The sequence below is a fragment of the Muscardinus avellanarius genome, assembly GCF_963383645.1.
Source record: "Muscardinus avellanarius genome assembly, chromosome: 11".
Lineage (NCBI taxonomy): Eukaryota > Metazoa > Chordata > Mammalia > Rodentia > Gliridae > Muscardinus > Muscardinus avellanarius.
In genome coordinates this window covers 29,686,398-29,713,551 of record NC_137797.1, presented here as the reverse complement: position 1 = coordinate 29,713,551, position 27,154 = coordinate 29,686,398, and the positions used below count along the sequence as shown (strand labels likewise).

General features: G+C 43.5%; 1 protein-coding gene and 1 pseudogene across 2 annotated transcripts in view; one reads left to right on the top strand and one right to left on the bottom strand.

Moving 5' to 3' along the window:
• PLEKHG7 (pleckstrin homology and RhoGEF domain containing G7) overlaps nt 1-27,154 on the top strand; it is a gene marked incomplete at both ends in the record, with an annotated part of 72,431 nt that overhangs the window by 9,502 nt on the left and 35,775 nt on the right. The window contains 4 exons of the mRNA XM_080705628.1: nt 11,134-11,261; nt 14,156-14,196; nt 21,309-21,407; nt 23,256-23,399. Of these exons, the coding sequence (XP_080561754.1) occupies nt 11,134-11,261; nt 14,156-14,196; nt 21,309-21,407; nt 23,256-23,399 (412 nt within the window). The remainder of the gene's footprint in view (nt 1-11,133; nt 11,262-14,155; nt 14,197-21,308; nt 21,408-23,255; nt 23,400-27,154) is intronic.
• On the bottom strand, nt 14,538-14,982 carry LOC308270293 (ATP synthase F(0) complex subunit C2, mitochondrial-like; annotated as a pseudogene). The gene has a single exon. The product of its transcript is annotated as an ATP synthase F(0) complex subunit C2, mitochondrial-like (transcript).

Here is a 27,154-nt window from a genome sequence, read left to right as displayed (position 1 = left end):
TAACAATCTTCTGAGACTCCTGATGAAATAACCATGTTCCAGTTAAGCGGGAAAGAGTTTCATAATCGGCAGTAGAGGCATTATTTCTGTTAATGACGAGTCTCCAAAAAGACTGTCAGTGAGTCTTAATTTGCTCTTCCTGTGTAATCAACCCATCATTATAAGCAGCACTGCAAATTGCACTGTATTTCTTGCATAGAGTAAAACGTTATGATTCTTAAAATAGAACCCCTACTGCTGCTTGTCAGTCAGTTCCTGCGAAGTACCTGCTGGAAAGGCCATTTACTATGAGTTTTACTATCTGACAGGATTATACTTTCTGAGGAATAGGGCCTGATGAGGTCGACAGATTAAAAAAAAATCCCATTGAGCAACATTTGCAACAAGGAAAAAGAGTGTGCCTTATCCAAATTATAGTGCCTTTGATGAGATTTTTATTCCACTAAGACTCGTATATCTCTATGAGGAAGTTGCTACCTCCCCCTCCCATATTCTCTAGCATTTTTAATTGTTTTCCCTTAAAAATTGCACCTGGAAATGAAAGGCCAGTCATCCTTGGTTTAAATCAGCTGTATAAAAGGAAGCTTTCAAAAATGTAAATTATCTATTAGTCATATTTCTGAAAGGGGAGCTTTGAATTATTCATCTTCAAACATTTTCACCAAGATAAATGACTACCACATAATTATCACCCCTGCCCACCAGCCATCAAAGAGGACAGCGAATGGGACGCTCCTGACTCCTCTGTTATGACCCTCCATCCCGGGGGGAGGAACGGGTCTCACTCACCACGATTGTTTTCCACATGGGAAACAGGAGTTCAAGAAGGTGACATGGGAAGGTCACACGTGATGAAGGTCACAGTTGAGAATTCGGGTTTTGAGTCCAGCACCTTTGCACTCAATTGTATTGTCCAGTTTCCCAGGCTATAATGAGTTAATACAAAGAAGGGACTTGAAGATGGCGACCGAGAAAAGCGGGGCTTAAGAGTCCCGCTAACAACCAATCCCCATTACCACAAAAAGAGCGCCTTTCATAGCCAGAAAACACCATCACCAGAAAAACAAAAAAACCACCAGGCTCCAGAGAGAAAGCGGACTGAGAACAGAGCTCAGGGCCACAGAGGAGACACACGCGCCCGAGGACGCGGCAGCAGCGCCATACTGCCGGCGGCAGCGGCGAACTCAGCGGACGGCTACAGCAAGCCAGGTGAGCCGCTGCGGAACAGCCAGGCGGGAACTTTCGGCGCAGACAGCATTTAAAGCTCCCAGTGGCTGAGCTCAGCACACGCTGCAGGGATTCAGAGTGGAAATCAAAACCAGAGAAGAAAAAATACGCCAGCCTCATGGCCGAGGGCGTGGCAGAGGCGCCATATTGCCACTGGCGGCGGCAGCAGCAGTGAATTCACCGAGTCCAGTACAACTACATCTACGTACTCAAGAACAGTGAGTCAAATTGCGGGCCACAGAGGAGAAATCCCAGTATTGTGCCTCCTGGGACTTGACCCAGTGAGGGAGTGGTGGTGGCAGATATATCACACCATAGGAGAGCGTGCAACCTGGCACCCCCCATAGTTTAAAGCAGCCTCTATCGACTCCCTGGGTCGGAGACTCTGTGATACAACCCAGTAAAGGAGTAGTAGGGTCTGAGATAATACAGACTCGAGATCCAGAGCACCTTAAGTGAAGCCATAGTGACCCAAGGGAAGAACCCAGAGAAGGCACAAACTTCCTAAATCATGGGAAAGAGGAATAACACTGGAGTAATGAATGTGCACAACCCCACAACATCAGAACCTGATAAAACAGAAAATCAGAGATTTCTAGAAGATCAAATCAGGAAAATAACTGTAGAAATAATAGAGGTGCTTCGAAAAGAACTCAGAGAGAGCCAAAAAGAGATAAAGGATGCAATTAATGAAGTAAAGGCCTCAATTCAAAGCACAAACAACCGATTAGACCACATGGAGAACAGAATCTCGCTCTTAGAAGATGAGCAATTCAAAAATGAATGCATAGTTTCTAATCTAGAAAAAGATATCCAACAGCAGGAATCTGACATTGAAGAAATATGGGCCCATCTTAAGAGAGCTAACCTAAGAATAATTGGAATAGAGGAGGGAAAAGAAAGTGATACCAAAGGGATCAACAATCTCTTCAAGGAAGTAATAGCAGAAAATTTTCCAAATATAGAGCAAGAGGTTGATACACAGATCCAGGAAACTTATAGAACTCCCTTTAGACAGGATCCGAGAAGAGGATCCCCACGCCATATAATTGTCAAAATGACCAATGTGGAAGCCAAGCAGAGAATCTTAAAGGCAACAAAAACAAAGGGCCAAGTGACATTCAGAGGCAAACCAATTAGAATCACTCCAGCCTTCCCAAACCAAGTCATGAGAGCCAGAAGGGCTTGGAGTAACATATTCCAAATTCTGAAAGAAAACAACTTCCAGCCAAAAATTTCCTATCCAGCAAAACTTTCTATCAAATTAGATGGAGAAATAAGAAGCTTCCATGACAAACAGAAAATGAAGGAATTTATGTCTTCAAAACCAGCGCTAGAGAAAATACTCAAAGAGATTAACTACAAAGAAGAAAGAGGTAACACTCACCAGAACCAGAGAAACAAGAGTTTCCATCCAACAGACAACTAAGATTGGTTATCTGTGGAGATTCATTATTTATGTTAGTCTTTTACCTATCTCTAAATTGTATTGTTTGCCTTTATTGTTGTTAATTTTTAGGATTTCTAGTTGGAATATTAATATACCTTCAGATATAGCATTTGGAAATATTTTATCCAATTCTATTAGTAACTTTTAACTCTGTTTACATTGTCTTTGGATATACAATATTTTCTTTTATTTTTTAGGGAGTTTGTATATTCTTCTGTTGCCTGTGCCATTGAAATCATATCCAAGAAATCACTGCCAATTTCAATGTTGTGAGGTTTTATGACCCAGATTTTCTCCTAAAAGTTTATAGTCTTAAGATTTATATTTAGGTCTTTTATCTAGTTTGAGTTAATACTTGTATGTGGGATTAGGTAAGGGTCCAATTTTATTCTTTTCCATGTAATTATTATTTTTCAACAATATTTAGTTAAAAGATTATTATTTCCACCACCAAATCTTCGTGGAAACCTTGTCAAAAATAACTTGACAATATAGGGAAGAAGTTAGCTCTAGGCTTGTATTTAACTCCAATGGTCTATATATCTGCCTTTAGAACAGTACTACACTGTTTATATTGTAGCTTTATATGGTTTGAAATCAGAAAATATACATCTTCTAGCTTTGTTTTTGCTTCGAGATTGTTTTGGGTATCTAGAGTCCATATTCCATATCAGGATAGATTTTTTTCTGAAAAATAAATATATGATAGTTTCACCTAAAAAAAAGAAAAAAATATTCTCTGGTAAGAAAGAAAGCAAAAAGAAATATTGAAATGTTATCTTTAAGTCATCAAAAGCTTGGTATCAGACAAATGAAACTGTTATGTGAGATTATCATTTTTAATTTTGGATAAATTGCTATATTACTAGATGTCAACCACTAAGCCAAGCATGGGAGGGAGGGATGGGGAGAGAATGGGGTGGGGATTGGGTGGGGGCTGACTGGGCGATGTGTGCATGTATGTCTACAAAAGTTTGTATCCCACTATGATGTATGAATACAGTGCACCAATAAAATAAAATTAAAAAAAAAGAAAAAAAAAAACAAAGAAGGGACTTAAAACAATAGAAATATACCCTCTTTGTGAGAGCCAGATATCCAAAATTATATGGGCAGAACCTCCCCCTAGGGAGGGACAATTCTGTTACCAAATCTCAGTACTACTTGCCTCAGTGTGTCAAATCAAATAATTGGGACAAGCCTTTGATAAGAAGGAAAAATAAATTCATTAATTTTATTTTAAAATAAAATCAGAGCCAGGCGTGGTGGCGCATGCTTGTAATCCCAGCATTTGGGAGGCTGAGACCAGAGGATCCCGGTTCGCGGACAGCCTCAGCTACTTAGTGAGCCCCTCTGCAACTCAGTGAGACCCTGTTTCAAAATAAAGAATAAAAAATAGGGCAGGAGGTGTAGCTCGGAGGTCAAATACCTCTGGGTTCCATCCCCAGGCCCGCAAAAATAAATAAATAAAATAAAATAAAATCAGAGAAGCCAGTGAACTTAAGCATTCAGGAACAAGCCTTGAATTCTCTCCAAACAAAGAAGCCATGTCTCTTGTAAGAGTTAGTGCTTCGGGGTCAGCTGGTGTCTTATTAGAAGGGAGTAATTCCCACTTAAAAGTCTTCCTCAAGTCAGTTCTTACTCCGGTCTGCAAGCCAAGGCCAGACTGCGGTGTTTGTCAGAAAGGGCATAGTATATGTTTGAGTCTTCCTAGAGTCCGCTCTTTTGCACACCCACAGGTGCCAGGTCCCCTTCCATCAGTAAACAGACAAGAACATGTTATTATTTGATCACAGGGTCTGAAGGAACGGGGAGGACAAAGGAGAGGAAAAGTCAGCTTTGAAACAGGCCAGCAGTTAGCTGCGGGGGTTGGAAGCAGGCCCCGTTATACTTTGTTGCTCCTTCCTCCAGCATGTCTGAGCTTGTGGCTGCACCCTCCACCTTAATCTCTGGCTACCTGTCTTCACATACCGTGTCTCTTCTCTTCTCTGAGTCTCTTCTTTGGTTGACCCTTATAAAGATATGTGTCATTAGATTTGAAGCCTACCCCAGGCAATCCAGAGCAATCTCATCTCAAGATGTGGAATTGAATTCCATCAGCTAAGACACTTAAAAAAATAATAAATAAGATCACAGCCAGACGTGGTGGCACACACCTGTAATCCCAGTATTTGGGAGGCTGAGACACGAGGATCGCAGTTTGCAGACAGCCTCAGCTACTTAGGCCCTTTGCAATTCACCGAGACCCTGTTTCAAAATAAAGAAATAAAAATAGGGCAGGGGATGTAGCTCAAAGGTAGAATGCCCCTTGGCTCCATCCCCAGTACTGCAAATAAAATAAAATAAAAAATAAAAACTAAGGTCATAGGTTCTAGAGGTTATAATATGAACAGATCTTTTAGGGGTTACCATTCAACCCATTACACCCCCTCTTTTACTAAAGTGTTTACCATCATTATGTCCTTTTTTTCTTAAGTCATGCTTTACAAGGATTGGCAATATCTTTTTTTCTTCCTATTTTCAAATCTTTTTGGAGTCACACCTGCATATTTGAATTTTGGATTCTGGCTGTGTTATTTTCTAAAACGATGTGCTCCTGCTCCTTGGGTGAGCTCTTTATCCCTCTTTCTAAGCCTCAGTTTTCTCTAGCATAAAACATAAATAGGAACTTCGATTTCCCAGGATGCCCATGAAAGTCAAAATGATAATGTCTGTAGAGTGGTTACCAACATGTCTAGGAAGAATCAGTGCTCAGCAGATGTCCACTGATTTTAAGTTCCAATCATATTCACCAAGACTGAGCTCCTGCATGCAAAATGTATGCATTTTGGGTCCACTGAGAAATACATTTCCAGCAGCCAGAAACTTCTCTGGCACCAAAGTGCATGCGCAGCCTCCTTGTTGAGGGCTGACTCATGGTTCCCGGCCTGCCAGCTGTGGGGGTAAATTCTCTGGATTCTCTGAATTGTTGCTGTCCCAGCCCACACCATGGACCTCCCGATCTGCAGCAGAGGACAGAGCAAGGAGGTATCCTGGTACGAGAAAGGACACAAGACCATGGGACTAGTCCCTTCGGATCTGACCAGCTTGGGGCATCGGCGCTCGGGGTTAGTGTAAGTGCTGCATTGGGGTTTCTGAGCGGGAGTGGGTTCAGGCCAATACAGGGTTGTCAACCCCTAACAGGCTGCCAATCCTGGATTTGGCACTGGGTTATACAGTTCCCTGGGTCCAGAAATTTGTCCTGAAGCAAAGAATCGGAATAGACAAACAATAGCAAAAATACAATAAATGCATTTCTCAAAAGTGTTTAGTTGTTTCTGCAAACAAATGAAGGGAAATGCAGGTAGACTGTATTTCTAGGGTGAATGTGGGATGCTGGCCACACCCTAAATACTTTGCATTTATTCTTAGTTTATTTCCTAACTTATGGGGAAATCTGTTATCTAATGTATGTGTGTTGGGGGGGGGTACTGGGGGTGGAACCCAGAGGCTTTTCTACCTCCGGGCTATACTTCCAGACCTTTTTAATACTTTATTTGGAAACAAGGTCTCACTAAGTTGCTGAGAGCCTAAGTAGCTGAGGATGGATTCGAACCTGCACGATCCTCCCGTCTCAGCCCCCCAAGCGCAGGGATTACAAGCATGCACCACCACACTCAGCAAAATCATGTATCTAAAAGTACTGCTTCCTGCCCTCTTCACCCAGGATCCTGCTACCCAAGCAGACACCATTTAGCTTGGGGGAGGTGGGTATAAATTCCAAATTCATTACAATGATTATTTTCAGTGGATAATCAAACCAGAAGTGGGCACAATACTCCTTCATTGAGTACACGAGCACACGTGTGTGTGTGTGCGTGCGTGTGTGTGTGTGTGTGTGTGTGTGTGTGTGTGTGGTGTATTAGCAGGAATTATACCCAAGAACATTCTATTTCTGAAATACACCCCAGCCCTATTTTTTTGAAGCAGGGTCTCACTAAGTTGCTGAGGGTCTTGCTAAATTGCTGAAGCCGGCCTCAAACCTATCATGCTCCTGTCTCAGCCTCCCAAGTACTAGGACTAAAATCACGTGCCAACATGCCCAGCTATGTATGCATGCCACTTGTTAAAATGTACTTTTATTGGTGCATTGTAGTCTCACATCAGTTTATAGTGACGGAGACATACATGCACACAGCACTTGGTAAGCCTCCCCCTAGTGCCCCTCCTTCCCCATCATGATATTGAGATTGGCATTAATAATTTCACATATGTACATAACATCAGTGGAGATGTTTCCTTCGTTAATGCGCGCGCGCACACACACACACACACACACACACACACACACACTACCCTCCTCCAGAGCCCTCCATCACTCCAGTGCCGTTTCTCCCCCATTATCTGAAGCCCCTCTAGTATCCCCATTCATTACTCTCTAGCTTCTTTATATGAGAGAAAACATCTGATTCTTCACTTTCTGTGGCGGGCTAATCCCACTTAACATACTGATCTCCAGGTCCATCCATTTTCCTGTAAATGATACAATTTTGTTCTTTATTGCTAAGTAGAATTCCACTGTGTGTATATCACATACATACTTTGTAATTCATTCATCTGCGGATGGACACCGAGGTCGGTTTCATGATGTGGCTGTTGTGGACTGTGCTGCTATAATCGTGGGTATGTATATATCACCATAATATTCTGAGTTCAGTCTCTTTGTAAAGATGCCCAGGACTGGTATATCTCGATTATATAAGAGATCCATTCCCAATTTTCTGAGGAGTCTCCGTACTGATCTCCACAGAATACATGCCACTTTTTAAAAGATGCAGTTCTAACATTTAAAACAGGAAAATTAAGACACCAGTTTGGAGCCAGCAGCAGCAGCAGCAACAACAACAACAAACACACACACACACATCAGAATTTAGAGTCATGGCGATCTCAATGCTATTAATCCAATGTCTATTAATAATATCCAATAGAGATTGAATTAATAGAATTAATCTAATAATTTGAGCTACTCCATGTGACATAGACCAGAGTCATTTTCAGAGTGTCCAGAAATCCTATTCACTGCCAGGCAAGAGTCACATAAGGCCACATTGTTGGCCCCAATCTATGTTTCTTCATATGATTGGTACAGATATTCTAATTGCTTTCCTAGGTCTCTGTATAATAGCAACTGTGGTTCTTGATACTTATATTAGCCTATGCCCTCTTTTGATGTCCACCCAAAAATGCATCTCCAAAGATTCTGTTGTGTCATTCCAGGAACATTCCCATCATCCCAGGATGAGCATCACTGGGTTTAGATCATAAAGACAAAGCATTCAAGGTCATGGCTCAAGCCCTGAGTCTTTTTTCTGCCCCGTAAGTCCAAATCCAACTCCAAACCTGGTTGTCTCAGATACACACCTTACGTTAGAGGGCACCCACGCTAGGGAGAAGTGGATAGGAGTCATTTAACCACCTACAATGGGGCAAACGGCAGATGAGAGGGAACTCAGATTGCATCCTGCTCTTGTATGTGCATATAGTTATTCATTTATGACGCAGAATGTAAAGCCAAATTCATTTGAGTACCGCCAATATTTTATTCGACCGATCGGCTTATGTATTGATGCAACAAGCTTATTTGAACATGTCAGATTCTATGCTAAGTGATTAGATTCTGTATAAGCCTTGGATGAAGCCCTTATAAAGAGAAAAGGGAGAGAGAGGTGAGGGAGGAGAAAGAGTGTTGACCCTCCCTGAATGGATGAGCATTTTTGGAGGGAGGACACCTAGGCTGGAATTGAGAGTGAATCAGAGTTTGCGGGGCAGACAGAGAGAAGATGGGCAGGCAGACAAGGCACCCGAGCCAAGGTGCGGAGGCAGGAAGAAGAGCAGAGCATGTTCACAGCACGGTACACAGCCAGCTATCACTGGAGACGTGCTCTGAGGGAGCTGGCGCTGGCAAACTCAGGGATTGCTCTCGCTGGTGCGGATTTGATCATTGTTCCATTCACTTAACCATAATCGTTGAGCCCTTAAAAAAAAACAGAGGGTTTAGACCAGGAACTAGGAGCCTAGGATAATAGAGGAAACGAGACATAAATCTGCAAAAGGATCTTATAAAGTGAGCCACTCCCATGAGGGAGGACCTCAGAGTATCATTTCATTCATTTGTGTTCATCAGGAACCGTGCATTGAGAGAAGCAGAGAAGAGCCAGGTAAAACAGATACTAAAATCTCAGGGGATACAGATAATTGAAGAAAGCTGAGTCCAATATTATCTATATATTTCCTTTTTAAGCTAATTAGCATAGATGCCTTGTGGTCCTGCGTCTCCTGGGATGAGTAGGAATTAGGGTTGGGAGGGCCAGGCAAACTATTCCTGGCCAAAAAACCAAGGTGTGAAGCACAGTTGGGGACACGGAGTGGGGTTACAATCCATGCCTATTTCCAGAGAATAAAATGCAAAGTGAAGAATATCAGAGCGGAGCATGATGGTGCATACCTGTAATCTCCTTATGTGGGAGTTGGAGACAGGAGGATCATAAGTCTCAGGCCAGGCTCTGCAACTTAGTGAGACCTTGTTTCAAAAAATTAAATGAAGAAGTAAGTGCTGGGGGTGTAGCTTGGAGGTAGAATGCCCCTGGGTTCAATACCCAACACCAAATCATCATCATCATCATCATCAAAATAATTAATAATAATAATAATAAAAGGAAGGTCAATGGGGCCAGATTGTGGAAGACTTGGATGTGTGGCTTGAAACATGTTTACCTGGGACAAGATGAAGAACCACTGAAGTGCCTTAAGGCTGAGGGACATGAAGTCATATTTAAACTTGGGCTAACTCATGATTAGTGATTGTATGGGTTGGAATCTAGATGATACAGCTGAAGAATAGGAACAAGGTGTGATCATGCCACTGTACACACTGCAGGCCGCATGCTGAGCCCACAGCCTCACAGGGATTGCCATTGAGAATGAGGGCAGACTTTTGGGAGCAAGCAGCCTTTTATAGCTGAGACTAATTTTCTTTTATGCCTACACTGTCCATCTACAGAGTCTGAGGCTCTTTGTATACTTTGTAGAAACTTATAAGTTATTTACTAATTAGAATTCCCTAAGTACTTTGTTCTAGCTGTACATAAAATAATCTGGGAAAAAAAAAACTTTTTAGCCAAAGGCTGAGCATTTGAAAAATTCTTAAAACTCCCAAAGTAGGAAAAACCTACATCAAAGTTATTTATAATCTTAAAATGAGTTCTTCTCCAATCCTGGTGAGTATCCAGGGAGCATGACAGGGCATGACTAGGACCCTAACATCAGACAGATGGTCAAGAAGGAAGGCCTGAGATCCAAGAATGCAGGGGGGCAACCCGTGAACACTCGGGCAGGAAGGCCATCCCTTCACATGCAAGGTCAGGACCGTGGGACTTGGCTACAAAGCCTGATTGGACATGAGCAGCAGGCAGCAAGGAAAGTGGGAGGAGCAGAGAAAGGACTGGCCCAAGCAGACTATGGAGCTCCAGGCATGGCCACTCAGCAGGCAGGGTGCAATGTGGCAATGGACAAATCACAATAATTAACGAACAGGACAAATCTCGAGCTCTTGACTACACAGGTAATCCCACAGTTATGTCCTGACTGCAAAATCAAGACAGTTTCTCTCCATCTGAAGTAGCCTACTGGCTAGACTATTTGTAGGTAAAAAGAGAATTTTAAGATCACATTTGTCACAAATAGGAGGAATTGTTATCTCCCATCCCTTAGAATAGACCAAAGGAATATCTGAATGGTTTCTGAAGAGCAGCTACAAGAATCCCCATGACTCATGTACCAGGCAGGTTCCCAGTGTAATGGACTCAACACCCCCTGTGCCTCTTAGATAGCACTGTGCAAATGCCCAGGGGCTTTGGGACTACTCCCCACCATGTCTGATACATCAACTATTTATTTTGTGAACATCCCATGGGCAAGAAATTTCATGAAACAGGGTAGAAGAAAATAGAAGGTAGATCTTCCTACTTGCTAAGTTTTTCTGACAATATTTCTCACTTTTCTCTAAAAAGAATAACAGTACTGACTTCAAACAACCAGTGCTGGACCCATAGGAGGGCCAGGGGCCACCCACAGGCATCCTGCTCACTTCTAAGGCAGCGAGTTTCATTTGCAAAGACTTCTGGGTGTGAGCACTTCCTCCTCATGTCCTTCCCCTTCACAAGAGATAGGATGTGTTTACGTTGACATTTCCACTGCTTTGGATGAGTCAAACTGGTAAATGGTCAGTAAGGATGAAAGAGGTGCCAAGTTGATTTGTGACCAGTGTGTGGCATTCTGGACGTGCCTGGAGCCTGGAGTGGCCTCTGAGTCCTTCCTAAGAGAACAGGCATCAGGGCGTGTGACCAGGGGGATATGCACGAGGAACCTGCCTGCATCCCAGCTCTAAGCTCTCATCTCTCATCTCTCGAGCACAGGTTCTATGAGCACAGGCGGAGTTCAGTGGTGCTCAACCTCCCTGGACTGGAAGTGTTCCCTGGGGATCTCCTGGTGTCTGACGGAGCTGCTGATTACCTGTGCCACCCACTTCTGCTGCTGAATCCAGGTCTAGTCCAGCCTACATTCATCACCTGCCTGCTCTGGGCCAGATACTGCCATAAACAAAGGGAATTTTGCAAATCCTGAATAACTGGTAGAATGTGCACAACTGACCTCTTAGTACCTGTCTCACCAGTAGACCAGGCACAAGTCATAACGACCAGCCTTGGTGCTCTGGAGATGGATGAGGTGTGTGGGGGGTCTGCCCTCAAAATGCCCTCTTGTTGAGCTGGGTGTGGTGGTGCATGCTTATAATCCCAGCATTTGGGAGGCTGAAACAGAAGGATCATGGTTCGAGGACAGCTTCAGCTACTTAGTGAAGCCTTCTGCAACTTAGTGAGACCCCGTTTCAAAATAAAAAATAAAAAATAGGGCTGGGGGTGTAGCTCAGAGGTAGAATGCTCCTGGGTCCCATCCCCAATACCACAAAATAAAAGGAAATAAAAGTCCTCTTGGCAAATAACATATCCCAAGTCCAAGACCTATGACAGGTGCACTAGTGGTGGAGACCACTTTGGATCTGAGTGCCCTCCATGCCTGATAGCTGGCTTACCAATAACTGATGGAAGGCCTGTCCCCACCCACTCCTGGTCTGCAGCCTCACACTGGTGCCCTCAACCCATTACAACTAGAGCAGCATCTCCCGAAGGCTGGTCTCAAGACTAGCAGCTTCCCCATCACTCTAGCGATTGTCAGGAATGCAGATCCTAGGTCTTCATCCCATACCTTCTGAATCAATCTCTGACAGCAGGTAATGTCTAGCAATCTCTACAGCCCCACCTCTTTTTATTTGGAAACAGGATCTCGTTAAGTTGCTGAGAGTCTGGTTAGGTTACTGGGACTGGCTTGAACCTGTGATCCTCCATTTTAGCCTCCCAAGTACTGGGATTCCAGAAATGCACCCCTGCACATTGCTAGGAATCTTTTTTTTAAAAAAAAAAAAACAAGCCTTGCAGGTGATTCTGATGGCAGCTGAACCTCCATACTGAGGAGCAGGACGTGACTGCGTTGCCATGCTTCCTTACTAAACCAGCTGTCTTACTAAGTTGTGGGCCAAGGTTCACAGTAGACATCACACGGTAAAAGAGAAGCGACATCCTCTGCTGCAGCCTCCATTCCCTCTTCTCCAGGAGGCAGCCTAGTGATCTCAGCTTCCAAGCTCATGGCCTCCAGTGGTGCCTCTCAATTGCTGACATGTGAATCAACTGCAGATGTCATTAACATTGACATGCTGACTCAACGAAGAATTCTATTTAAGACAGAGAATGAATGATTGTGGGTTCAATAACAACTCCCTTACATCTTCTCCTGGGTGCTTATGAAGCTCTCCCCTAGGCTCCAAAATTATCTGCAAAGCTAGAAAAACAGAGGGTGGGAATTTACCAACGATCAGGGACATTGATTATTGAGGTCACACTGGATGTGATGGTTTTGCCACTCGTCATTTGCCAGCTAAGTGTGATCGATCCGATTTGTTCTAAGGAAGATATCATCTACTCCACCTACCCCTTTATAAAGATCAATCATGTGGCCATCATGAGTGACAGAAGAATCAGTTGGGCTGATTGGGTCCCATCTATGGTTATGGTTGAAAAGTCCCTCAGTTTCCAGGTGAGGAAGCACTATAATCTCAATACTTGGGAGGCTGAGACAGGAGGATTATAAGTTTGAAACTAGCCTCAGCAACTTAGCAAGACCCTGTTTCAAAATAAAAATAAAAAGGACTGAGTGTGCAGCTTGGAGGTAGGATGCCCTTATGTTCCATCCAAAGGAAGGAAGAAAGGAAAGAAGGGAGAGAGGAGAAGGCCCCTCAGTCATATCCTTTGCGGTGAATGCTGCTCAGGTAATTACCTGAATCTAATTAAAGCATTATGAAGATACTCCTGGTGAGTCTGACAGAAAAAGAGATAGATGTATAAGACATTCATTTTCTATACTGAGTGATCAGAGCTTCAGCATAAACCTAAGAGACTGTTATCAGCTTTTTTTAAAAAATAGCTTTAACAACATAAAAATCAAAAGGCCAGAATGTAATCTCTTTACTTTGTGGCCATCAAAAGAATGGATGAGGCCAGGCATGGCAGCACATGCCTACAATCCCAGTGCTTGGGAGGCTGAGACAGGAGATCATAGGTTCAAGGCAAGCCTCATTAACTTAGTGAGACCCTCAGCAACTTAGAAAAACCCTGTTTCAAAAATAAAAAAATAAATAACGATGGGGGTATAGCTCAGAGGTAGAATGCCCCTGGGTTCGATCCCCAGTATATAAAAAAAAAGGAATGAATGAATGAGTACTTACTTCCTTATGAACTCAAAACAACTACTAAAGACTATTCAGATGGTGGCCAGTAGCAACAACAATCCCCACGCAAGAACTAGTGACCCCGTGTTGACATTCCCTATTTCAGGAGTCTTGGTTTAATGACACCTGAGGGTCTCTGGGTTGATACAAGTTCCAAACCTCAAGTTCGGCCAGGCTCTTAAGGTTGCATATTTGGGGATGGTTTATAATAAGCTGGTATTAAAATGAAGGGCTAGTCCATTCAGCCCCAAAGGTCTATGATTCTCTGTCTTAATTACTCAATATCTTCACTACAGTTTACATAGATGTCTCCCCAAAACTTCTACGTAATACACTACACAATACACTACACAATATACTACTGAAGACAACGCACGAGACATCTCAGGGCAGAGCAGAACGTCAGCCCAGGATGCACCATCGTTCACTCTTCTGCAAAAATGCACAGACTCATCCTGCATATTCCCAGGGGAAGGGGAATGGAAGTGGGATGAACCGTGTTTGGCTCATTTCCAAAAAGGAGATTTCGTAAAACACCGCGATGATCTGTCACCAGTTACTCCAAGTAACACTCTATTTTCTTTTATTTTAACCACCAGAATCCAAAAAACCAAGATGGCCTTTCTCCAAGAGAGGAGTGGTAAGTGCTGCACGCTGTCACTTTTGTCTTTAATTAAGCGTCCTGTTGCTGAGAAGGGAAGAAATGGCTGCGGAGCCTCTGCCTGCGGTCTGCTCTATCTTTGCACAAAAGCAGATGGCTCATGAAGTGTAAATGATATCTTCACATGCATAGTTTTGGCTATAGAACATGCCAAATGGTGTCATTTTGTAAAGCAAAATGGTGCTAATTGCCAGCGATGAACAAGTTCTGCAAGGAAGAGCAAAGTTTTTTTATATTTTTTCTCATTAATACAGTATTCATTTGTCTTCCTGCTGTCAAATTCTGAACCAACCACTTCCCCCCAGGCTTCCTGGGAAGCTTTAGGGAAAAGGAACATTGAAGACAGACAAGACATGGGAGAAAGAATGGGGGGTGGAGATGGCTACTTCACCCGGCACCACCAGGCAAAAGATCCCTATGGCCTCTGAGAGGGCGAAGCCCAGAATGGCAAAGGAGAAGAGCTGTTGCTTCAGAGAAGGGTTCTTGGCATAACCAACAATGAGACTTGTCTCAGCCCCAGCCCCAGAGCCAGCCACCCCAACTGTGGCAGCACCAGCACCAGTGAACTTGGCTGCTGTGTCAATGTCCCTTAAAATGGCGCTGGCTTGGAAGCTGTTACTAGGGACACGTGAGGCCAGGGGGCAGGACTGCCAAGCCATTGAGGCTCCCTTCTGTTGGTGTCTGTGTTCGGTTCAGCACCCCTGCAGACAGGGAGGTGCTCCTGACCAAGGAGGGGCTGGGCAGGAACTTAGAGCAGGCATACATCTTCAAGGGGTAAGGGGCCTTGGCAGGAGAGCTGCTCCCAGTACAGAGAAGACAAAGTGGAGGGGAGCAGAGCGAAGCGATTCTAACCTAGTGATGCTTTGCAATAGGAAAACATGTCTAGGGCTTTCTGGAGCTCAGGAAACAGCTCGCCAGGGATGTGAGGCTCGCATGGGCCTGTGCACCAGCTTGAGGGCAGGATGGTGTATATTGAGAGCATGGAAAGATTAATGAGATACTACAGAAACAGATTCCGCAAATACAATTCTATTTCCGGGAAAGTCTGGAGGGTTAGTCCTAGTCGGTTTTTAGATTTGCTCTTGATGCCGTCAATTATTGAAGAGTAATAAATCTAACTCAGCAGTGTCTGAGTCCTGGTCGCTTAGGGCAGTGGTGGCCTAGGACAAATTGAGCCTTTCCTCTGGTAGCCTGTTGGGAGAGGGAGAGTGTTCATGATCACATCAGACTCCACACTCCTGTGTTTTAGAAGGGAATGGATGGATGTTGTATTCTCCCAACAGTACCAGGTGCAGTACCGGGGCATTGCAGTGAGCAGTACAGCAGGGACTTGAGAGAAACTGCTGCATCTGGTCATGTTCAAAGGGGCCTACATGCCGGGCATGGTGGCGCACACTTGTAATCCCAGCATTTGGGAGGCGGAGACAGGAGCATCACGCAGGTTCAAAGCCAGCGCGCTGGCATAAGAGACCCTGTTTCCAAATAAAAAGTATAAAATAGGTCTGGGATTGTAGCCCAGAGGTAGAAAGGCTTCCAGGAACCCCAGTACCACAAAAAAGGGGGCCTACATAAACCAGGTGTCGGGCACATGCTTATAATCCCAGCATTTCGGAGGCTGAGACCAGAGGATCACGGTTCACAGACAGTTTCAGCTACATAGTGAGGCTCTTTGCAACTCAGTGAGACCCTGTTTCAAAATAAGGAATAAAAAATAGGGCAGGGGGTGTAGCTCGAAGATGGAATGTCCCTGGGTTCCATCCCCAGACCCGCAAAAGAAAAAGGGGGGCCTACATGGCCAGGTAGAGTAGTGTGCACTTGTAATCCCAGTACCTGAGAGGCTGAGATAGTAGGATTACAGGTTCAAGGGTAGCCTTGGCAATTTAGCAAGCTCCTGTTCAATTAAAAAAAAAATGGAGTAGAAAGTTCAGAGATAGAATACCCCTGGGTTCAATCCCCATTACCACACACACACACAAACAAAAAAAAAATCTGCCCACACATACACACACACACACACACACACACACACACACACACACACTTTTGCTTCAGGACCTTGGCGACATGATGAGCTCCCTCAGGTACAGGTCCTTCCATGAAAATGACAGAAGGTCATAACGCCAGCCTCACAGAACACTTGTGATGAACCAATTGTAACAAACGGCACAGAGCTTCCCCAGAGCTGGGCACTCGTAAGCATGCAAGCAATATCAGTCACATTGGTAGTGTCATGTTTTTAATTAGGATTTGGAAAACCACTACTTGTTCTCATAACTAGGGTTATTATTAGCTTTCACATTTTTTTCAAAAATATAAAGTTTGTGTAGAACAAACATCGTCTGAATATTATAAGCTGGAAATGATAAACTGTGAATTATGTGGAAATACTACTAACATCATTGTCACCAGGGCTATTGCTCTTTGGCCATTCAGGTGTGTGTGTGTGTGTGTGTGTGTGTGTGTGTGTGTGCATGAACACATGCCAACTTACATTTATATGCACAGAAGAATGGCAGGGATGGAGGCCTCATGAGTCTAGGGTTCCAGCTGAGATCAGGAATGCTGATGGAGATTTGCAGCAGAAAATCCAGAGTAGCACAATTGCCCCCATAGCTCCTCATTGCTAACTCAGCTTGGGATACATGACAGTCCCAGAAGTGGTTTCTTTAAATAAATATATATATACTGGCTGTAGTGGCATATACCTATAATCCCTGTACTTGGGAGGCTGAGACAATAGAATTGCATGCTTGAGGACAGCCTCAGTATTTAGCAAGGCTTCTCAAGCCAACTTACCAAGACCTTGTTTTAAAGCCAGGTGTGGTGGCGCATGCTTGTAATCTCAGTACTTGGGAGGCTAAGATAGGAGGATTGCAGGTTTGCATCCAGCCTCAGCTTCTTAGTAAGGTTGTCTGCAACTTAGTGAGACCCTGTTTCAAAATAAAGAATAAAAAATAGGAACCAGGTGTGGTAGTGCATGCTTGTAATCCTAGCATTTGGGAGGCTGAGACCAGAGGATTGCGGTTTGCGGACAGCCTCAGCTACTTAGTGAGGCCCTTTGCAACTCAGTGAGACCCGGTTTCAAAATAAAGAATAAAAAGTAGGGCAGGGGGTGTAGCTCGGAGGAATGCCCCTGGGTTCCATCCCCAGACCCACAGGAAAAAAAAAATAGGACTGGAGGTGTAGCTCAGAGGTAGAATACCCATGGGCTCAATCCTCAGTTCCAAAATAATAATAATAATGATGACGACAATAATAATAATAAATATTTCAAAATAAAAAGAAAAATAAAGTTGGAGTATAGCTTGAAGGTAGCTCTGAGCTTAACTTTCAGTGGAGGAAAGAAAGAAAGAAAGAAAGAAAGAAAGAAAGAAAGAAAGAAAGAAAGAAAGAAAGAAAGAAAGAAAGAAAGGAAGGAAGAAAGAAAGGAAAGAAAGAAAAAGGAAGTGAGGAAGGAAGGGAGGGAGGGGAAGGGAAAGGAAGAAAAGGAAATAAATAAAAAGAGAAGAAAAGAAAAGAAAAAGAAAAAAATGTAGTTAGAGTTCCTTCCTCCTGTAAGGTCGGCACTTAGGAGTGGCAGCTTCAGGGGGAGGCAGTGTTGATGAGGTAGAGCAGGCAGGCCTAATATCTGGTGATAAAGGACAGGATGTTGGTCACACTCATACAGTGTGAAATAAGCGAAGGTAAATTTGTGCCTGAAAAGCCACTGAAAATTTTTCTTTCTTTTGCATGGCTAGAATTTATGTGGGGAAATCATGTAAGCTATCTTCAAGTTGTATACCGAAGACTTGTCTACTTGATCTCATTGACTTACCTATGCATAGAAAGAAAAAACGTGATGAATTAATACTAATAGACACACACACACACACACACACACACACACACACACACACACACCCCAGAAAAAAAAATCTTAGCGAGCCCTGCATACCTACCGTATTAGAAACCCAGGGGCATTGTGCCTCGGAGCTACACCCCCTGCCCTAGTTTTTATTCTTTAATTTGAAACAGGGTCTCACTGTCCGTGAACCGTGATCCTCCGGTCTCAGCCTCCCCATTGCTGGGATTACAAGTGTGCACCACCCACCCACCCCGGGTCTCCTGTACACTTTAAATTATTTCTACATTACTTATAAATAGTTGTTATACTGGATTATTTAAGGAATAATGACAAGAAAAATATGCAATGCTCAGAAGAGACATGATGCTTTTTGAAATCTTTTGGTCTGTGGTTGGTTGAATCTGTGAATGGGGAACCTGTGATTCCAGGGGCTGGCTAGAATGAAATGGCAAAAGGTGTTCAGCAACTTTTCTCAGCAATGAAGACAAACTCGCTGCTTGAACGGTTCCCTGGAAACCAATGCACTCTCTTCCTTCATCCTCTTAGCCTTATGTATTAAGTGTTCTATATCTGTGAGATTTCCCTTTTCTTAGTTGTCTTCCTTGCTTCCTAACCATTACGACAGTATGAGTCATTAAGCTGACACGTGTCTAATGCTACCGCATGCCCAGGCACCGTTTACCTTGACATGTGTCCTTGTGTATGCACATCATAGTGTACATACATGAGCTCAGAAAATCTCACAACAATCCAACAAACTAGGTAAAGTTATCACCTCCATTTCACAATGGGGAAGCACGTTCGCAGAGGTTGACTAGCTCCCTGAGGCCACACAGCATATAAGCAGTAGATCAGGGACCTGTCTCTGGCCTCCAGCCAGACATTCCAGCCTGACGTTGCACCAGGCCTCCAACGATGAGGGCCCCAACACAGACCTGGGCTCCTCCCTTCTTTCTGTCACCAGAACTCTCAAAAGATCTTGTCTGTTCTCGGCAATGTAATGCCACTCTCTCACCCACTCCAAATGCATATCTTTAGTCCTAACCTTCGATTTCCCTCCAGCTCCATGCCACCAGTGCCGACTGCAAACTCCTTTTCACTAAGCTCTAGGTTACTAAGTTTGAGAACCCAGAATCAGCGTTGACGCCTCACTCCTCTTCATCCCCACGTCCTCCAAACTACCCTTCCAGGACTTCTCACAGCCTCTCCCAGCCAATGCCACCACTGCAGAAGCAACAGGGCCCTGGAGGGGTCTGTGACTCTCAAGAGACCACAGGGGAAACCTTGTCCTCCCTTCTCCCTCCAAGGTTTGCCAGGAGGATGGTCACGTGGACAGCCAAGCGAGTGTCCTTCAGGGGACCACGCTGCAGCCCACTCCCCACACCTCCAAAGCTGCTTCCCTCATCTTAGTCTCCATTTCTTTCTTTTCCAACTGGCTGCTGATTTTTTTTTTAATTGCCACAACACACAGTTGCTATGGTTTCAGACATCAACAAAAGGCATATGTCCCACTTGCTGTAGGAGGTCTCCAACTGGCTCCAAGATTCCTTTGCTACTGCGGAGGCTAAAGAGGCTACAATGAGTTTCCTCTCCCAGTGTCCCGGCCCTACTAGAGACGCCAGCTTCAGACAGAAGCACATTCTGGAACCATTAGGGGGGTTCCTTACAGACTCACAAGGGCCCCAGCCCACAGCCACAGAGAGCCTGCGCCTTCTTGTGCGGTGAAGGTTGGCTAATTTGCAACACAGTGTTCAGATCCAAGCCGGCATCATGAACTCCGAGGCAACAGAACAAGATGAAAAATTATTTGTGATAAACATTCCACTGAAGGCAGCCAAGTTGACTTGGGCAAGCCTTATGGGTTCTCATTTGATAGCTTTTTGTGTGTGTGGTGGTACTGGGGTTCCTGGAAGCCCTTCTACCTCTGGGCTACACTCCAAGACCTATTTTATACTTTTTATTTGGAAACAGGATCTCTTAAGCCAGCGAGGCTGGCTTAGAACCTACACGATCCTCCTGTCTCCGCCTCCCAAGCGCGGGGATTACAAGCATGCGCCACCACGCCCGGCATCATTTGATAGCTTTTTCCCGGTTTGGATGTAGCATGAACTTTTCAGTGGGCCATGTGTGATGCCGCAATAGATTATTGAATGACTTTTTAAAAGGTTCATAATGCAGTAAGTTTAAAAAGCAACTTACAAGAGGATGTGTAAATATGGTACTATTTAAAAATTAATTACAAAGATGATCAAAAATGTTCATCTAATGGTGGGGTATATGAGTAGCTTTAATTTATGTTGTGTTTTCTTTGTTGCTTAAATCACCTGCAGCGATCACATGTTACCTTTGTAATCAGATTTTTGAAACAAATATTACTAAGAATAAACACTAAAACAAAAATAAGTGGGAGGTTCTATTCTAAGGAAACTAGAGCTGGTAGCATATTCCGGTAGTCTTTAAGCAGACAGTTATTGTATTTAGCAAGTCTCTTTAACACTGAGCTTTATTTAGTTATCTGCTAAATGAGGGTTTGAACTGATCTGTCAAAGGCACTTTTTCATGCTAATGTTCTGTGGCCCATAGTTCTGAAAAGGTTCCAGATATCTGTCATGCCACAGGTAGGTTCTAAAATTGGAGTCCATCTGTTTACTTTAAGGCCATTCTGTGCAATATATTTTTTATTATTATTAAGGTAAGAGGTTTTGGCTAGGCATTCTCATAAGCCTTTGTCCTCTAGCTATGACATGCTGTGGGGGCCGCACTGTGGCTCAGAAATAGCCTTGGAGCTGTGTGTGGTTTGAAGTAGCTGGGTCTGTTACTGGTTTGGTCTGTTCTCAGACAATCAACTAAAGATGCTAAGGCTACCAAAATCATTCCATTAAGAATTTGTAGCCAGGCGAGGTTGTGCACATCTCTAATTCCAGTACTTGAAAAGGTGAAACAGGAGGATTACAGGTTCAAAGCCAGCCTCAACAACTTAACAAGACCCTCAGCAACTTAGAAAACCCCTGTTTTTAACAAACAAACAAACAAATAAATAAATTCAAGTGACCTGGGGATATAGTTTGGAAATAAGATGTCCCTGGGTTCAATCCCCAGTAACAAAAATAAATAAATAAATGAAATAGAGCTGGGGGTATAGCTTAGAGAGAGGACACCTATCTCTGGGTTTAATTCTCAGTACCAAAAAAAAAAAAAAAGAATATGAGAAATCATGTCTGAAACTCCGTTTCCCCCTATCTTTAAGCAGGGCAAAGACAAGCAGAAGCATATATCGGATCTAGCAAACTGCCTCTCCTCTGTGAAGATGGTGGACTGCAGGGGCTACGAGTTCTGCAGCTTCAAGGTATGGCGTGCATTGCTTACACACTAGCTCTCCATTTCCTTCCTTGAGAGTTACTTGAAGTTGTCAGCTTATTGCCTAGTTCAGAAGGATGGCAGGAACAGGGCAGTACTCAGGGCTGGACAGGACTCTGAAGGCTGGGGAAAGTCACTGCTTCCGAAGGCAGGTGATGGAAATGAAGGTCCCGTTGACTGTGAAGCCCTGTGGAAGCAGGAAAGCAGTCAAGCACCATGGGGTGACATTTGGGTTAATAGCAGACTAAGGTAGGAGAGAAGAACTAAAATAAACAGGTAGAAAAGAGACATAAAGGGAGACAAGGGAAATGTAACTCTAATATGGAAGCCTGTGGCAAAATTCCCTGGCACTCTTAACTTCTTGAGCCAGGCCTATCGCTCTCCCCAGCCAGGCCTGTTAGTCCCAGATTTCTGAGAAATTTATAAGTGCTTACTAATTACCCTAAATGCTGACGACTATCCCCAAAGAGGGTATTTATTGGTCAAATAGACCACACAAAAGATCCCAGAAAGGTGCCTGAATACTTTACTGGAAATTTACTCACTTAGAAAAAAATCTTATTTATAGCCGATTTAATTCCATTGTGTGTATTTCCCACAACTTTGCAATCCATTCATCTGCTGGTTGATTCCATATTTTGGCTATTACGAATTGTGCTGCTATGAACATGGGTAAGCATATGTTCCTGTAGTTCTCTGATTTCAACCCCTTTGGAAAAATACCCAGGAGTGGTAGAGCTGGATCGTATGGTGGATCTATTCCCAGTTTTCTAAGGAATCTCCATACTGATCTCCATAGGGGCTGAACTAGTTTGTACACCCACCAACAGTGTAAAATATTTCCTCTTTCCCCACATCCTCTCCTGCATTTATTGTTATTTGATTTCTTTATGCTTGCCACTTTGATTGGGATTAGATGGACTCTCAGTGTAGTTTTGATTTGCATCTCCCTGATGGCCAATGATGTAGAACATCTTTTCATGTGTCTATTGGACATTTGTTTCTCTTCTTTTGTGAAGTGTCTATTCAGAAGAACAAAATCATGCCATTCTCAAGAAGACGGAAAGATCTGAAGAACATAATTATGTTAAGTGAGATCAGCCAAGCATAGAAAGAGAAGGGACATATGTTTTCTCTAATATTCCCAAACTACGGGGTATTAGGGATACCAGAGGGACTCCAGTTAATGGAGGGGGAACCTCAGCAAAGCTAGAATGGAAGGATAGAAGAGGGAGAAGGCTGAGGTTGATTAACAGAGGAGCTACATCCGAAGATGTGTACAAAAAAGTATGAATATAGCATGGTTAACCTGGACACTCATTTTTGGGAGGAAGAAAGAGGAATGGGGAGGGGGGAGAGGGCACCAAGCACAGTCTAAAAGTATACCATTTTCAATATGTTCCACATATAAATAAAATTTTAAAAATAAAAAGTAGGGCTGGGGGTATAGCTTGGAGGTAGAATGCCCCTGGGTTCCATCCCCAGTACTGCAAATAAATAAATAAATAAATAAATAAATAAATAAATAAATAACTTTGAACAGGCAAAAAGAAAAAGAAAAAATCTTAAACTGTTAAGTACGTATTTTAGAAATAGTCAAGCAGGAGAGGTATCTTTTGCTTAAAAGACATAGGTCACTCTACATCAGGAGCAACCAGCAGCATCCCTGAGCCACAGGAGAAGCCATGGTTTGGGTACCACAGCTTAAAGAGCATTGACTATTAACAAGGACCCTGGGGCCCGCAGACTTCCTGCCACCCAGTAAACCAAAGCAAACATTGGCCAGGTCAGCCTGCGGAGGTGGAAATGTTTTGTTCTCTTTTCTCCCCCTGTGCAGGATAAGACCTGGAATGAAGTCATGGAAACACATCAGAAACTCCCCACTGATCAATTAGACTCAAGAGAACAGCAAGAAGCCGTGTGGGAACTTTTCACGAGTGAATGCACTTATTTCTTGGACCACTTATTAGTTCTTAAGATGGTAATGCTGGCTTTAATTTCTGTAGTACATGGAAAATATTAGTTTGGTTCTGGGAGACTTGTTTTTCTCTCTATGCTTAGAAAAAAAAATAGTTAAAAGATGCCCCACACACCCCTTTCAGAGGATCTTAAAGAAAATTTCGTTTCTTGTCCATTTTTGTTTAGGTACTACTTAGTTATCTCTTGGTCTTTTTGTAAAGTGTCCTCTCAGTGTTGCACGAGATCTTGCAATCCTAGTAAACCACAGTAAACCTAGTAAACCTAGTAAACCTAGCTTCCCTCTGCCTCCTTCTCACCTGTGCCTATACTCTCCTCAGGGCAGCCCATTCCATCTTGGGTTGCTTCCTCTCCTGGAGCTCCTGCTCCCTCATGAACACTGCCAGGTGAATGCTTGTGATCAGCTTCAGGGCCACAGTCACGACTTGGGGGACTACCATAGTGCAGTCGCATTACACAGTATATTCATGCCCTCTTTGTAAATGGGGCTCCAAAGGTTGTACAGTACAGCAGCCCTGATCTAGGGAAGCTGAAAAGAGAATTCATTATAGAAGAACCATAGAGCAAAGGACAGAATGAAGCCACTTTCTTCCAAGACCAGAGAAGCAGGACCCAACACATAGCTCCCATGGCTGTCTCTGCCTACAGTACTTTTGAATCCTGGATGCTCACAGCTAAAAGGCACTGACTGAGGAGGGTTCAAGCCTTGGATCTGCCCCTAACTTACATGTGCCCTAAGGAAAGTCTAATCTTCCATATCCTAAACCAGGGTTTGGCGAACATGTTTTGTAAAAATCCAAGTATTTTTCCATTTTGTGTTGCTATAACACAGTATCACAGACTGGGTAATTGTAAAGAAAAAGAAATGTGTTTGGCTCATGGTTCTGCCTGAGAAGTTCAAGTCTGGGGTTTGAGGGGACGTGCATCTCATAAGGGCCTTTTTGTTGCATTATGAATTGACAGAAAGCATCATATGCCAACAGAGGTCATACAGAGAGAAGGGGCCAAACTCACTTTTATAACAAGCCACTTTTGAGATAACAAACCTACTCCTGTGTTAATTACATTAATCCACTCGTGATAATAAAGCCCTCATGGTCTCATCACCTCTGCTTATGCCATACTGTTGCAAGGGGGATCAAGTTCCCAACACATGGGTTTTGGGGAGCACATTCAAACCATTACAATTCAGACAGGAAATATTTTAGGTTTTGCTGGCCAGAGGGTCTTTATTGCAAATCTTCAGCCTTGTCACTGTGGTGCAAAAAGAGCCACAGGTAACATGTAAAGGAACATGCAGGACAGTGTCACGATACAACATAACTTATAAAAACAGGTGATGCCCAGATTTACAGCCACTAAGCTGTAGTCTGACAATCCTGGCACTAAGCTATAAAAATGGAATGACAACACCATCTCTGGCTATATGACCAGATCACTGTGAGGATCAAAGTCATTTTCTGTGAACTCTACTAAACACTAAGCAAGTATCAGTTATGTTCTATCAGTAAGATTTAGGATCAGTCGCCATGCTAAGTATCTGACCTATCAAAATTTAGTGGTACTGAGGGTGGAACCCAGAGGCTTTCTACCTCCGGGCTATACTCCCAGACCTTTTTTTTAATATTTTATTTGGAAACAGGGTCTCACTAAGTTGCTGAGAGCCTCACTAAGTAGCTGAAGCTGGCTTCGAACCCGTGTGATCCTCCTGTCTCAACCTCCCAAGAGCAGGGATTACAAGCGTGCGCCACCACGCCCAACCTTCTGACCTAGCAAAATTTAAACCACAGAGACTCTTAGAAAATTTAAACTTAGAGTCTATATTGGTTAAAATGCTTTCAAGAGCATATTAACAGAAATCTCACCTAAATAATACAGGGTTTTTATTGGCCCAAGGGAGTGGGGGGTGGAGAATTCAAGGCTGGTGCCATCAAGGGGCTCAAAACCAAGACAAAATTTATTTTCATCCTTCGTCTCCACCTTCCATGGGATTAGCTTCAGCCCTTGACTGGCTTCTCTTATAGTATAAAAAATGGCTAATGTCTTTGAGTTCATGAAGAAGGAAAGAGGAAGAGGAAGAGGAAGAGGGAGAGAGATCAGGTCAGTCTTATTCATTCTGATTGGATAGCCTAAACCATATGCCCACCTCAGAGCCAACTACTCTAACTAGATAAGAAAGGAATACTAATTGGCTTATGGTACCAAGGCCTCCACCCTTGGGAACAAGGTCAACTTGCCACCCGGCAGAGGTGCATCATGGGGAAGAGTAGATACTAAGGTAAAATCCAGGATGCTATTAGGGACAGAAACCCTGGAGCTGGATGGTAGCCAGTAAATGATCACTGCAGGGCACTAACCCCTGAGCCCACTGCTGCCAGCCGCCCAGTAAACAGCACAGGACTTTCTATATCACTGTAAGCTGCCCGAGTGTTTTAAACTAGCATTTTCAGTATAAGAAAAAGCTCACTGGAGCTTGCTTTCAAATATCCCAGTGCATTTAAATACATATATACTTCACTTTACACAATCAATATGAGTTCCCCAAAGTCACTTGAGAATGAAAAATGTGTAGCTCAGTAAAATAAACACTCTGGAGGACTCAGTATTTTTTTTAAATGGCAACAATTTCTTTAAAGCAATGAATCTTACAGTAAACAGACTATTTCTTTTATGTTGTCCCAGTTGCACCAGAGGTGGTGGAACATGCCTGTAATCCCCGTACCTGGGAGGCTGAGATGGGAGGATGGAAAGTTCAAGACCAGCCTCAGCAATGTAGCTAGACTTTCAGCAACCTATAGAGACCTTGTTTCAAAACAAAAAACTTAAAAAAGGGCTGAATGGTGTGGCTTGAAGATAGAGTGTCCCTTGGTTGAATCTGAAAGAAAGAAAGAAAGGAAGAAAGAAAGAAGAAAGGAAAGAAAGAAAGAAAGAAAGAAAGAAAGAAAGAAAGAAAGAAAGAAAGAAAGAAAGAATCCCAATTGAACTGTGATAATAAACTCTGGTTTTTTTTTTTTTTTTTTTTTTTTTTTCATTATGTGTTTTAAACTCCTGGGTATCCATCCCAGCATTTGGGAGGTGGAGACCTTCCAGTGGTTTGCAGACAGCCTCAGCTACTTAGGAAGGCCCTCTGCAACTTAGTGAGACCCTTTTTCAAAATAAAAAATTGGGCAAGGAGCGTAGCTCGGAGGTCAAATGCCCATGGGTTCCATCCCCAGACCAGCAAAAAAGGGGAAAAAAAAGTCTAAAAAATAGGGCTGAGGATGTAGCTCATCTGCGGCCTTCAGACCAGCTGTTTCACGGTCACTTTGGCACCCGTCAGAGGCACATTCTCAGATCCCATCCCAAGTCTACCGGGTCACAAACTCTGGGGAGAGGCCCGGATAGCTCTGGTTTTCCCAGGCCTCTAAGCAATTCCGATTCATATCTAAGAATCACACTGCGCACTCATGAAGTAGTGCGGATGGGAAGGTTAGCATCCCAAGATGTCCTCTCTTTTCACCCCTGAAATTCTTAAAAGTGTTGCTCTCCATATCCCTTTGCTTTCCATCTTGTCTCTTTGTCATGTTCCTGTGTCTACCGATTGGTCCGTCTTCAGCTTACAGGAGGAGGATCAGGTCAACTGTGAGGATCGTAGCTCTTCGTCCTTGGCTTGCCGAGTAGCTCCCCTGACGTGCCGAAGCGTCAAATCAAGTCATAATAGCGAAGCCTCCTAGTGTTTTCATTAATATTTAACACCTTTATCCCAGACAAAATATTTTG